Source organism: Alternaria infectoria (genome assembly GCF_024043175.1).
Source record: "Alternaria infectoria strain BMP 0036 chromosome Unknown scaffold_30, whole genome shotgun sequence".
NCBI lineage: Eukaryota > Fungi > Ascomycota > Dothideomycetes > Pleosporales > Pleosporaceae > Alternaria > Alternaria infectoria.
This window is the reverse complement of record NW_026250719.1, coordinates 187,066-201,216: the sequence shown is the minus strand read 5'-3', so window position 1 is coordinate 201,216 and position 14,151 is coordinate 187,066. Positions and strand designations below refer to the sequence as shown.

At 54.2% G+C, this 14,151-nt stretch overlaps 4 protein-coding genes across 4 annotated transcripts; 1 reads left to right on the top strand and 3 right to left on the bottom strand.

Annotated features, from left to right (window-relative positions):
- On the bottom strand, positions 1 to 639 carry J4E92_010047 (uncharacterized protein; the record flags this gene model as incomplete). The annotated part of the gene is made up of 1 exon (XM_051501388.1): positions 1 to 639. The coding sequence occupies one exon, from the start codon at positions 637 to 639 to the stop codon at positions 1 to 3; it is 639 nt and encodes a 212-aa protein (XP_051348457.1).
- A 519-nt stretch (positions 640 to 1,158) lies between these two features.
- Positions 1,159 to 3,702, top strand: NPR3 (Nitrogen permease regulator 3; the record flags this gene model as incomplete). Its single annotated transcript, XM_051501387.1, has 1 exon — positions 1,159 to 3,702. One exon carries the CDS (start codon positions 1,159 to 1,161, stop codon positions 3,700 to 3,702), a length of 2,544 nt encoding a protein of 847 aa, XP_051348456.1.
- Positions 3,703 to 5,222: 1,520 nt separating this feature from the next.
- J4E92_010045 (uncharacterized protein) lies at positions 5,223 to 8,645 on the bottom strand (the record flags this gene model as incomplete). Its single annotated transcript, XM_051501386.1, has 2 exons — positions 5,223 to 6,767; positions 6,816 to 8,645. The coding sequence occupies 2 exons, from the start codon at positions 8,643 to 8,645 to the stop codon at positions 5,223 to 5,225; spliced, it is 3,375 nt and encodes a 1,124-aa protein (XP_051348455.1).
- Positions 8,646 to 12,430: 3,785 nt separating this feature from the next.
- Positions 12,431 to 14,102, bottom strand: J4E92_010044 (uncharacterized protein; the record flags this gene model as incomplete). The annotated part of the gene is made up of 2 exons (XM_051501385.1): positions 12,431 to 13,869; positions 14,096 to 14,102. 2 exons carry the CDS (start codon positions 14,100 to 14,102, stop codon positions 12,431 to 12,433), a joined length of 1,446 nt encoding a protein of 481 aa, XP_051348454.1.
- Positions 14,103 to 14,151: the final 49 nt, after the last annotated feature.

Sequence of the window (14,151 nt, the reverse complement as noted above, 5' to 3'; positions counted from 1 at the left end):
TCAAAAGAAAACGGCATCCTGATCTTCGAGCAACATCTCCCAAACAATCTCGAACCTACCCACAAACTCCTTGAAGTCAGCCTCATGTACCCACGTCCTAAAGTCCAGGTCCTTCAAGAACGCGATCTCAGCGCCTTGAATGTCTGGGTATTGTCTACCCATGACGTCGGCCCACGCCTTCGGCGATACCCTGCTGTCGCAAAGATTCCCGTACGCAGTCTTGATGGCTGCAGCAAGTCTAAGGCTCTCCTCATGCGTCTGCGAGTTGCATACCCCATCGCGCGTCAAAACCCTGAACTTGAGTAGGAGGAAGAGGGCACAGGGAATGACGTCCTTACTCACCGCCCATCTTTGACTTCCGTTTCTTAGCCAGTTTGATACGCGTGCGCACGTTCTGGTCATCAGGTAGCCGGGCTCGATTCGTAGATCGGATGGGTTGATAAGGGCAAGATGTGCTCTGAGGTCGGCTTCAGTTGCGGCGGACATGATGTTGTATAAGAGATCCGGGGGTACACTAGTGATGAAGCCTGCGAGTTTGGTCAAGTCCTCGTCTAGGTAGTATTGCGTGATGTCTGCGGTGGGCACACTGCCTGGGTTTGTGCGCGGGGTGTATGGAGGCGAGGTCCGTATGTTTGACATTCCCTGAAAATGGTAGTGATCTGTCGCTATGTAGTAAGACTGTACAATATGTGAATGAACCCGGAGAAGAGAATCTGTTACGTGCGTTGGGGATTGTCTACTCTACTTAGTACTTTGGAAAGACCTTGTAGCGCCTAAAGTCATTGTATACTGCATCGACTCGCGAACATGCACAGTGCAACCTAGACTCTTCTTTAGTCGAACGAGACGACGATAGTCATTAGCAGAATGGTCAAGCCCGAAACCCATGCCTTTCTTGCTCCTTGTCGCTCGCTGTAGTACCGTGAATCACATCTTCGAGTCCACCATTCACCGGGATCGCTCGCCATCGTGACATCGTTGGCGCATTGACGTTACTCCGGGGCCGTAACTTGGCCTGCAAAGTGCTGGGTTGATAGGCGGTTGTCGGTGCGCCTTGCTCGAAGATGGGGTGAAAGAGCTGTCTGCATCGGGCTAGATCTCCCGGCGCTCCGCAGCTTCTTTCCCCGCATGCTGCACCTGCCCGTCCTCCACTCCCCAATGGCTGTCCCGCTGCCACCCGCTTCCAACCTCCACGCCATCCTCCTCGTCACCAAGTCGCGGTCACTCGGCCCCCGTCTCGTCTTCCATTATCCACCGCTCTCGCCTTCAGCAGCCGCACTCGCCGCCGCGAAAGACCCGGCCTGGTTTCGGCACGACACTTCGACGGCCAGCGTCGATTCGCGCAGTTCCGACAGCGAATGGGACAGCAGCACCGACTCGGACGACGACAATGACATCGAGATAGGCAGTCGCACCAGCGGCGGTCGCGCATCGGGGAGGACCCTGACCGGCCGCGTGAGCGACAAGTCCAAGCTGGGATCGGGGCTATGGGGCAAGCAGGAGACAATCGACGAGGAGGATGCGGATGACGTCAATGACCAGGACGGTAATGGACATCGAGGCAAGGGTGGAGATCACGACTGGGATACCGTGCTGGGCTTCAAGATGGATGCGCTGGAGAAGATGCTGAGCCCGAGCAAAGAATACAACAAGAGGCGCTTCGAGCTTGGCGTTGAGAGCATCGTCTTTCTCGGCGCGCCCATGTTTGTAAGGGACGACGGGCTCTGGAAGAAGGCGAAGCGGAAGAAGAAGAATCGTTCAGATCAACAGAAGCTTGAGGATGGCGATCTGGTCAGGAATCTCACGAGCGCAAGCGACGACGACGCGAACTCCCCCGAACCGTCGAACGAACCCGTCCCAGGATTCGAGCCAGGCTACGGTCACGACTCTATGTCGAGTGGACCGTCGGAGGCTGGATCAGATGCACGCAGCAACTCGACGAGCCTTGACATCAACAACCCCGACATGACCATGTTCAACGTCGTCTTCGTGCTGAACCCGCCTGCGCTGGAATACCAACAACGCGTCAAGGAGATGTACGAGAACGTCACGCGCAAGTATGCCAAAGCACTCAAGTACGAGGAGGCGCGGTTCCAGTACGTGTGGAAGGAATCCAAGCGCATCATCGACATCAAGCAGCGCGCCAAGGAGACGAACGAGTCTTTGACGGCGACATGGCGCAAAATTGTCAGCACGTCACCCCTCGCTAAGTCTATCGCTATCATGTTCGACGCGATCTCGCACGACAAGATAGCCCACATCCACTTCGATGCGACGTTCAACACATCCTTCCAGATCCCACAGGCCGATTCCACTCCCTACCTCCCCACCGCGATCGAACCGCAGATGCCAGGTCTGTGGCTCACGACATCGAACGTCATACTTGAAGACGATGATGCGCCTATGACACAGCATGCCGCCTTGCTGCTTTTGGAGGATGCCGAAGTGCTGATCAAAGACCTGGGCGGTGATACGTGTGGCAACGCCGCAGCCATCGCATTCTACATACGCAACATTATACCCACCAAGTCGCTGCTGAAGATCTCGAAAAAGCATAACATATCCGCGCACGATATGGAGTACATTGCAAGCCATCTTGTCTACTGGCGGCGGGCACGTCTCGTCGCTCCGCTATCGCCACGCGACACATACATCGTCAGTCCAAACGCCGACATGACTGTTCTTCCGGCTGCGATCTCGGTATATGCGCAGCGCTTCCCCACGTTGCCTACGCTGCCTAAAGTACTGAGCATGCTCTCCGGTACACCTCGGCCGTACAGGAACTTCATACCCACCGCCGAACATCGCGAAGCGTACATGGAGATACTGGCTTGGCTCATGCGCGGCGGCTGGGTCACGCAGCTGCGCACATTCGCCTGGGTGCGCGTAACGCCTGAGATCAAAGCGCAAGTCGCAGCAGAGATGGAGCGCGAAGAGCGCATCAAGAAAGCTGAAGAGGCGCGCAGAGAGTTGATGAGCGACAACGATTCGGTGGCGGATAGTCTCCTCTCCGACAAGCGAAGCAGCTTGCTTTCCCTCAACTCTGCGAGGACCTCATCGCCTTTGCGCCGCACGCGCAGGGATGCGGACGAGGAGATGGAGAGCAGCACGATACTGAGTCCACGACTCGGATCGACCGCCATGTCGCGTAGCGTTTCTGCGCGGACGAGTTCGGACGCCGGGAGTACGAGCAGTCAACGCACAACGATTGCGCTTACGCCGTCACAGAGAGCAGAGTCGCCATCTCATCTTGGGCTTCGAGATGTAAAGCCCCATCGCCCGTCGCCTCTACATCTCAAGCCAACCTCCCCATCTCCATCGCGCAACTCGATAGTCTCACCCACTTCCCCGGTAGAGAAGCTGGCCCCACCAGACCCATCGTCCTTCGCACCCACCACCATTCTATCGCCACAGAAAGCGTCGTCGATAGAAGCGCGGTGGCTCGATAAGATTGCCCAGACATTCGAAGAGACGGCGATCATCTCGACGAATCCCAGTCCGCCGAAACACGCAGATGGCGCGCTGGGTGGCATAACCGGTAAAGAGCTGCGAGAGAGCTGGCCGATGCTGCTCAGGCATCTGGATGGTAAGCATGCGATCGAGGATGTGTCGGCTAGAGAGGGCATCAAGCGGAAGCGGGTCGCGGTGCTGTTCAATGCGGTCAAGGAGAGAGGCTGGCTGGTTATTGCGCGGCATTGGTGAGTTGGTGGTGATGTTTGATTCGATACCCGTGTGTTGGTTGGTTCTGAACCGTAGTTCTCTCAACCCACTTCTTTCAAAGACAAGAGCCAACACCCCAAGAGCCTACGTTGAGGTGAGGCTGGCTACTTCGCGCGTTTTTATCTTGATGTAGGCTGCAGGCCACCTCAGTTTAAAGAAAAGAGTAGACACCCTGGAGCCTACGTTGACGTTGGCGTATCTACTTTGCATGATTTTAACTCGATGTAGGCTGCAAGTCTCACTACTTTGTTCCTTGCATAATGCGAACCCTCTGGCTCTTTCGCGCAACACCACGCTAGCTTGAACCATAGTTCTAAGATTTATATCCCCCGGTATCATTAGTACTGCGCGAATACCCATAGTCGAGCCTCAAGTACTTCCCTTTGGAAGCAACACCACGCAAAGCTTAACCATGGCTTGACTTTTGTGGAAGTTTCTGCTGCTATGCGAATACTTTATATAAAACACATCCTTTCTCTCTCTTCTCTCTTACTATTTTACCATCTACGAAAGCAAAGTCTACTCCACAACAGCTTTCCGCACCACCACCAAGTCAAACCAAACCACTTCCCAACTAAACCAAACTAAACTACCAAAATGCGTGGCCTCTTCATCGCCTTCCCCCTGGTCCTAGCCTCCGTTGCCGTCGCCGGCCCCATTTCGATCCCGACACCCGCGGCGCCGTCAACGCCTGACTTTACGGCGATGCCGCGCATGACCGCCGCCTCAGTTGTCGTCGCCGTTCCTCCTGCCCCTACCACCACTGCCGCCCCCGTCGTCACCGCCCACACGACGCTCATAACCATAGCATCCGAGCTCGAGCCCCGCAAGCACAAGCACCACCACAACAACCACCACCAGCATGACAAAGACCACTACGGCTACGGCGGCTGTTCCGAGTACTGGGACGGGCGGTTGATTACGAATTGTCCAAGTGTTATTGCTACCACGTACGTTCTTCCCTCTCATCCACCTCCCATCCAAGCCGAAATAGGTTTTGTTCTTTAGGTTTTGGTCATTGGATTTAGAAGCTAATGAGATATTGTAGGTTGGACTACCATGGTACGCATCCGCTTATCACGTTGGAGGGGGGCAGGCCTGAATACTGATTGCGAAGGCAAGTATGGGGGGTATGAGAGTTGGAATGGGCGGCATGGGGGGAAGAAGACTATGGTGTGAGAGTGGGGTTGGGGGGACTTTGGTCACGGTTATGGGTATAGGGGTTATGGAGAAGAGCGTTTGCGATTGGGTTTGGGGGAGATGATGGATGGCGGTCGCCGTGTTGGTCTGCGGAGGATGCGGGGATATTTCCACAGAGTTTAGTCATTCTTCTAGCGGGATTAACTAGTACTCACGATCAATTGTCGCATTGTAACAGCACGTTCAGCACAACTAAAAGCTAGACGTACGATCAAGATGACATTACGTTCACAAACGACCACCGCTATGCAAAGACACCCACGTATAAAACTCGCGTCTACATCCCACCGCACAACAATCATCTACGACGCAGTAACAAGCACATAACTCGTGATGGCATCCATCCTCTCCTTGGTCAACTTCAGGCCCACCTTCAGCAACTCAGTAGCAACCTCTTGATCCTTCCTCTCCAACTCGTTATACTTCTCTCTTGTAAGTAGCCAAGCAACAGAGTCGTTCTCCGCGGCCACCGTGCCCGTGCGATCAGTCTCGGAGAAGAATGGAAGCTCGCCGCACGTGGTACCCGGTAAGATGACTTCGAAGAAACTGCCTTGGTCGAGCTCGTATTCTGTCCGCAGACGGCCTTTCTCTAGAATGTAGAAACCATCTGGATCGTCGCCGCGGGAGTAGAGGACAGTGCCGGCGGGGTACTCTTTGCGCTCGAAGTAGGGTGCGACGGCTTGCCAGAAGTCTTCGTTCTTGGTAGAGACATCTTCGAAGGTTTGGAGAATGATCTTGAGTGGTTGGGCGAAGTTGCGCCAGCGCGAAGGAGCGACTTGTGTGGTTTGGGTGGTGCTTAGCGAGGTAGTGTCGGGAATGGAAAGAGAGTCTTCGCCGCTTTCGCGCATAGTAGATCGAGCTGCGATGAGTCTGGCACCGCGCCGGGGCGAGGAGAAGACGGGGTTGAGGGAGCTGGCACCGAAGGATGTAGGTGTGCCACCAGTAGCGATCGGTTCGTTGGGGGAAGCGCCCTTGGATCCGGAGATGCTCATTGGCGGTGTAGTTTGTGGCTTCGTCGCATGTCGGTTCCAGTGCTTGTGGAACACCTCTAGCAACTCGTTCTCGCAAGACTCAAGCGCGGTGTTCAGGTCTTCGAAGACCTGAGGCGGAGGGCACTCCTCATCGCCGTCTTCGTCTAGAAGACCGACGTTCTGCAGGGCTCGACCAACTGGATCGGCGAAAGAGACTCCGGAGATGATCATCTTAACGTTCTTGGTGTTCAGGATACGGTTGATGCGCTGGAAACCTTCGGAGCTGGAAAAGTCAACGTCCAAGACGTGCGTAAAGTCGACGATGATGAAGCTGATAGGGTTCTTCTCGAAATGGTCGTCGTCAATCAAAGATCGCATGTACTCTTCCACGGAAACGATAGTTCCAAAGAACAAGAACCCGCCGAGCTTGATGGCGCGGATCTGACCTCGGACTTTGTTGAGATAACGAGAGTCTGATCGTGGGCGACGAACAGTGGACTCTGCGATCATGCCGCTGTATGTCCCTCGGATGGCGGAATGACGAGAGCTTTGAACCACGTAACTCACGCATGCAAGAACAATGCCGACGAAGATGCCGACAACGAAGTCGTGTACGCCCATGATGAGTACGATGGCCAGGATGGTCAGGTATTCGAGCTTATGGCATTTGCCAAAGGTATCCCAGAGAGCTTCCTTCATGAGGTCGATACCCAGGAGGAAGATGAGTGCGCCGACGAGGCAGATCGGGATGTAGCCGACCATGGCTGGGCCCGCGACCCAGACAGCGGTTGTTGCAAAGGCGAGCATGATGCCTGCAGTCCGGCTGTTGCCACCGTTGTCGACGAACATGACGCTGTTGGCGTAAACGAGGTAGTTCTAAGACTCTGTTAGTGATGGACGGTAACAGTTGGTGATTGGTCCTACCTGGATACTACCTAAGCAACCAGAGAGGGTGTTCGAGATGCCGTGAGCGATCAGTTCTCGGTTGACGTCGAGATTATCCTCCCGCACCGCAGCACCGAGAGCGGGGACGTTGATGGGAACGTGAATTATACCAAAGAATGAAAGGGCGAACATGGTGGGGATAGTGCTGACAAGCGCCGCTCCATCTATGCTGCCGAATTTGAAGTAAGAGTAGAATCGGTAAAATTTGACACCAGCTTCGGGCGTCTCGAAGATCCAACCTGCGTTGCGCACAGGCTCAAGATCCTTGTGCATGATACCCTTGACAATGATGTAGAAGACTGCAAATACGGTAATGAAGAAAGCGGGCAGAACGAAGGGGCTCTTGGACAGACGCCGGAGGACCATGATGGTGATTGCAAGGGCAAGCGGTAGTGTCCATAGGTACCAGGTGTCGCCGGAGAAGAGCTTCTGCAGGGTAGCAAGGTCGTAGTTGAGGTTACCCTCGAGGCGAGCTGAAACCTCAATGCCAGTGACAACCAGGAAGAAACCAACACCTCCGATGCAGCCGATCAGGATGTGTCTTGGGAAGAAGCTGACGAGATTGCCTAGCTTGAAAGCTCCGAGGGCGAGGAAGATGAGACCAGTCAGGATGGAACTCAGACAGTAGGAAACAATGGTGGTGGCTATGATGGCCTCCGGTGGTTTGCCCTCCATCTGGTTCATGATGGAGTAGGCCATCTTGTGGAAGAAGGGCACTACCTCAATCATCTCGGAACCAACACCTCCTTTGAACACGGAAAGTCCCAAAGAGTAGCAGAGTTGGGAAACAATACAGCTCACAAAGAAGATGGAAATACCATCCGGGCCGGTGTTGCTAAAGATGGGCGCACCGAGCGGGAACAGAATGTAGCCATAGGACAGCGCATCCAGGAGGTTGAGAAGCAGACCGAGGAATACGGCCGACGTGATCTGAACACTGCTGAGAGCGCTCGAGATGAGAGCATCCTTGGTATAGTTCTTGGGGTTGGTTAGAGACGCGCTCACGTCCAGCAGGTGTCCCCGTCCAGCAGCGAATGTTTGTTTGACGCGTTGAGGCAGGCGCGACTTGGAGTGTGGTGTCCACGAGTGGCTCTCGGAGGGCTTCTGCTTTTGTTGCGGGTCCGGACGCGATAGCCTTGTCTGGGGCAGCAGAGGAGTGCGCTCGGTATCCTCGACAACTACACCCGGCACGTGTGAGCTGCCTGGTGTCTTCTTCGCGTTCTGTGACGTCGCTCCCGGCAGCTTAGGGCTGAAGAAGCCCTTATCAGCCTGTTGTGGCCCGATAACGGTATCGGGCGTCTCGGCTTCGCTGTCCTCCTCAATGGTGTCGGTCCAGCGACCCGTGTCTATTGAAGCGCGCCCCTCGTCGTTATCGGACAGTATGCCCGCATGTCTCCCAGAGAAGGTGTCGGGGTCAGCGAAGCTGTGGCGCTGGGGTCTGTCCTGGTAGTCTTCGGCTTCGAGGGCATACGAGGCCAATTGGGAGCTTCTCTCCCGCACGCCTTGGGACGAGTACTGAGGGGTATCTACGCGGCAGTCAGTGGCTGCCCATAGATGAGGCTTGGGGTAGGTACCGGCAAACCCGTGGGAGGTCTGATGCGCGAAGGAGCGGATGGGATTGCGCGTGTAGGAGCCAGAGAGAGGGCCCCCAGCGATTGAATTCCCTCTTATCCGGCGTGGGAGGGACTGGCTGCCCTGCTCGGCGTGCGAGGCATCGTGGGCGAAGTCGGCTTCGTTGACGGCGTCGCTGGTGAAGGGAAGCTGCTGCTCTGCTTGCGGCGAGTCGCGCGAGAACAGACGGGACGGCATGGCGCCTGATTAGGAATATCTAGGTAACGTCTAACGTTCAAAACTCAGCGACGCATCGCCAGACCCGCGGAAGTTTAAGTGGAGAAGTCCAGGCGGGATCCAAACTTGGAAGTGGAGGGCTGCTACCGGGAGCTAGGCGGCGCTGGAGGCGGGTTCGACAATGCCTCAAACAGTGTCGACGTGACGCGACAAAGGTGCGCCTTTGAGTGAAATTGGCGTCGTCGCCGGAGATCAGACATGATGGTGAAAGGCCGTCGGGTGCAGGGATTGCGCGGCTTGTCGGAAGCATGGGGCGCGCCTCTGCTAAAATTTCCTTCACCACCAAGTGAATCGAGACCTGAGCTCGGTGGACGTCACCGGCCGCTAGCCACTCGCCCTTTCCCCTTCCATGCTGCCCAATTCCCAATCCAGCTTCCGTCCTCCCCGCATCTGCAACCTGCATCATCTCCAATTCACCCGTCGCTTGATTTCAGTTCTCAACGACGCGATATGGCGTCAACTGCTTCCGACATGTGATCATCGCCGTTGCACCTGTCGCCGTTGTCGCTGCCCTCGCTAATGCGCCTCAGCCAATCCGCGACGAATCCCACACGTTCATGCATCGCGGAGCGCACCGCGCAGTCCTGCAGGTGGATCCGCTTTCGTCATGCGAATTGTCAAAATCCATCCTCACGAGTCAGAATACTGTCAGTCGGAATTCTCTTCCACGAGTTTGCACAAAAGAGTTGGATGAGTATTGGTCATGCTTACTTACACGATAAGAGATTGCGGTTCCGCGCCTTCCAATGTAAGCGGCCATCGTTATATGCCCGTCGCCGGCAAGGAAAGACCGTCCCGAACAACCCGAATGCTCCTTCCTGGCTATATCCACGTCCCTCAACAACCCCGCGCCAGTGTAAGTCAGGTGCATACGCAGTACCGGCACTGCGGTCCTCATGCATGGGCTTCTCATACAGGTTTACACCTCCGCAGAATCCCTGATGTTCTTAGACAACCGCTTTACGTGGACCTCGCATAAGAACGTACGACAAAGACCTCCACAACCAATGCAGATCTTACGAATCCCCTCATTATTGCCACAGCCTGCGTGCTGGAGCCGACGCCTCATCCGATGGAAGCTCGTTCGGTAGTGTTGGCAGGTCCGACGGCGCAAGTTGCTGAATGGAGATGCGTGTGTGCTGGAGTTCCAGCCCTTTCTCGAACATTGGCGACGTTGTATAGTAAACATGTGATGTAGAATGTCTCGATTGCACGTCATAGCTACACAATTCCTGGGTGTTTGCACATATATCATACAAGCAAGACCTTCTGAACTCCGGCTTCTTTGTACGCTGCTATAACCGTCTCCTCAAATCCCGCACCGAGGTTAAAGGATCCAATTCTCTCAAAGGCGCCCGGCTGGTTACTGGATTCCACCACACAGATTCCCCTTAACCATCCCTCTGATTGCAGTAACACGATCAATTGCACGTCGTACGAGTCCCGAGCGCGGCCATTTGGCGCGTCAAAGTTGATTGGAAACACTCCATAGCTTGTAGGGTTCCATAATTCGGGCAACGGCGCTTTGGTCAACGTCAGCCAGACCTCTTCGTTCGTGGAACTCCAAAACTCGGGGAGGTTCGGAGGCGCCAAGTAGATGATACTGGCTGAGATGCATCTGCATTCCAGGAGTATTGAGCCACGCTCGATCTCTCCGGAAGGCTTTGTTGAGACATCGACTTCGATCACTGTTGACATACTCTGCCAGAGTGGTACCTGCGGTTTCCACGGAAACACACGATAACTAACAGGGCCTATGACACTTGCCCAGCTCCAACTAGGTGCGCGCCAAACAACGGGTCTCCGATTCAAGGTCCAGGAATCCCAACACATCTCTTCGATCAAACGTGCTCTCCAAAGACCAGCGACTAAGCGATCGCTGATAACACTTCCAACTCCTTCTGCTATACCCGTCAATGCAACCAAGACATCGGACTCTTTGGTCATATCACACCTCGTGTATAGTTCCAGAAATTCCTTCCACGCTAGAAGCACCTGACGTGAGGCCGTGGGCTTTATGGTATCACTGTTTCTGCAAAGTGCACCATCTACATTGGACACGACTGCAGATCGTGACAAACGAACGTGATTTATTAGCCTCTTGAGAGTATTAGGAGCAGATGACGACGTCTGAATTCCTGAAAGGAAGTCCAAATTGGTGCTGTTCTCATTCGTGAAAGACGTGTGGCATTCCCAGAATAGTACGGAATCCGTAAAGTGTAAGATTCGTTGGGAAAGGAACCGTTCCTGGGCGACCCATGCTCTCTTATTCAAAGCCGAGTAGTTAAGCGTCGATAGGTCAGGTTCTTGGGGGAAGCCGAAAAGGTACGTGCCTGGATCCGGCCACTGTGGCTTGTAACCCTTCTCTCGCAGTGGCCATGTAGCCTCAACTGTAACGGGTGTGTATCCATAAGCATCGCGATTAACGAAAAGACCAACGTCTCCAGATTGAGCACTAGTGGCTGCAATACAAAATGCAGCTTTACTGTATACATTACGCATACTGCTTGCTTCCACAGCCCAATCGTTAATATCATCTTGAAAAATGCATCTTCATGTAGTTAGTAATAACAGCTTAGCATGCCAGTGACAGTCTTACAAGGAATCAATCCAGATATACTGGATGTAGAACATGCGTGTAACAGTGATAGCATCCTGAAAGGTCTTGGGTAGAGAAGACTGGAGGACCCCATCTTTGAGCATTTTGACAGTGAGTTTCGTCAGCATAATCGGCTGTGGTTGCTTTCCCCAGCAGTGTGACAGTACAGTGTAGGATGACCCAGCTATGAAGTCGCTCGCATCACACAGGCGCACTACTGTTTCCTGATCAGTGTATCCCACGTATATAGCTCTTGTCGGTCTGAAATCATTGTGGGGAGCGAGTGTTTGACACTTTGAATGATTTTTTCGACATTCGTAATACTGTTCTTTGAAGAACGACAGGGCTTGGGCATCGCCTGTATTTCTCGAGATCCGTTCAAAATGCATATCATGTCTTGCTGTGTCACGGATTAACACAAAACCGATGCGTAGGAAGATAACACACTAGGTTCCTTACATTCATAGGGTTCTAGATCAGGGCGTATAAGATGCCCGTTGAGTGTGAAGCAGAGTGATGTAGATAGGTTCTCATCTTGAAAGTAGTAGCCCGTCTGCTCTGTAAGGGAATCAGCTCCCCATTTTTGCCCTAATAATAAGTCAGCCTTGTTACAACCTAGTTTAAAAGTGAAGGTATACAGATATCTCGACCGAGAGCCTTGTGGAGACGTATGCAGATGTCACAAGGAAGCTCAACAGCTTCCTGGAAAGATTTTGCTTCATTATGATGATAGTATACATAGTATTCCGTATCAGAAGGCTTTACTACTGCATCTCCTCGGAATAAAGCCTTACAGGGCTCACAAAGTTTTGTCTGTGATGCCCGGAGCAGCCTCGTGGCCGCCATTCCCTGTTGTGGAGACGGGGGCCTGACTACTGTAGCAACAGGAAGAGAGGGCGTGTCGGAGGGACCGCTCAAAGCGGGGAGGGCGCGCGGACGTTTACCACAGGAGGCGATGTTGGGGCGCAAAGCTTTCTTATGGCCAGATGAAGGACGTAAACGGGGCAGTCAGCCGTAACCCCTCACTTCCAGAGTTGTGGTGGCTGTGCATGACGGCATCACCATGTGCCAATGCCTACACTGTAAGGAGCAAATCATCTCGATCGCTTCAAGCCCAACCCCACTTCCAACAAGGCTGAAGAATACTTTACAACTTCGGAAACCTAACCCTCAAAAACTGATTCGGCCACGCAACATCCAACCCCAACTGCCACGCCACCCTAAGCACCCACTCGGGCTCCCTCATAAACTGTCTCGCAACAAGCACAACATCCGCCAACGGCTCCTTCCCCTCCGTAACCCTAACCGCAGCCTTCGCCTCCTTCGCCACCTCCTCATCCCCAATCCTAGAAATCGTCGACGCCGCACCCCCCTCCTCCACAATATCCCTCGCTTGTTCCGCCTCAGTAATAAGACCCACAGCGCCGATGAAAAGACTGAGACCCTCTTTCTTGAGTGCACTCCGGATTTGCGCTGCGATTTTGATCTGGTAGTCCTTTGAATCGAACATGTTGATTCGTTGGGAGGGGTGGTTTCCTCCGCTGCTTACGTCGAGGAGGTCGATGCCTAGACCGGGGAGGAGCTTTGCGAGGCGGATCGAGCTTTCGACGTCCCAGGTCCCGCGGGCCTTGCCGAGGTCGGTTTCTTCCATCCAGTCTGTGGAGCTGATGCGGAGGTACAGGGGCATGGTATCGGGAATGACAGCTCGAATGGCTTTTGTGATTTCAACAAGGAGGCGAGTTCGGTTTTCGAAGGAGCCGCCGTAGGCATCTGTACGCTGGTTTGTAACGGATGAGAGGAACTGGTGGATGAGGTAGCCGTGCGCGCCGTGGATTTCGATTACGTCGATGCCGGCTTTTACTGCTCTTTGCGCTGCGTCGGCCCAGTCTTGTACGAGCTCTTTGATCTCCTTTTCGCTGAGAGCGCGGGGCGCCCAGTACCCGCTACTCTCGTCATCGGCTGCTTTCTCGTCCCACGCCCATTCTTGGCCGCCCATGGGGCCGACGACATTGGTTGGCCAACCATCTGCGTCTACGTCGGCTTTTACGCTGACTTTACGCTTTCCGCCTTGTGTCTTTTGCTCGCCGGCGATCCAGGGCGCGCATGTACTTGCTTTTCTGCCTGCGTGTGCGAGTTGGAGACCACTCTGCGCTCCCTGGCTCTTGATGAAATCCGAGACTCTTCGTAGCGCGGGGATTTGGGAGTCACTCCATATGCCGGGGCAGTTTGGCGAGATGCGTCCGTTGGCTTGGACGCCGGTGGCTTCTATGAAGACTAGACCTGCGCCTTTGAGGGCGTAGTGGCCGAGCGTTGCGATGTGGTAGTCTGTTAGGGCGCCGATGGTGGGGCCTGAAGATGCGGTGCTGTATTGGCACATGGGCGCTACGAGAATGCGGTTGCGGAGGGTGGTGCCGCGGATGGTGAGGGGCGTGAAGAGTGTTGGTGTTGTGCCATTTTGTTTAGTGTTTGGGGCGGGCGTTCCTGGTGAGGTCAAATGCTTTGGGGTGAAGTATGGGAGGCCAGGGACGCCTTGGTTGTAGTCTTGGGGTGCCATGTTGCGATGTCGAGTCTGAGGATGTGGGTCGACTGTTCTTGTATAAAGACGATAGGAAATTATAAATCAGTCGGGAAAAGGTGCTAGTAGAAATGTCCAAGTCGCCTATGCTAGAGCACGCAATGCCGTTGATTTGTAAGTATCTTTTGGCGTGGAGATAGTTGCCGAGGTACATCTGCACTTGCCTGAACCAGAAGGTGCTCAAGCTGCAAAGGCTTGCGAAGTTCAAGCCTTCGAAGAACTAAGCTTCGTCGAAACCGTTCATGATCTTGATGCCTCAGGCATCATATCCGCCACTTTGTATGACACCGCAG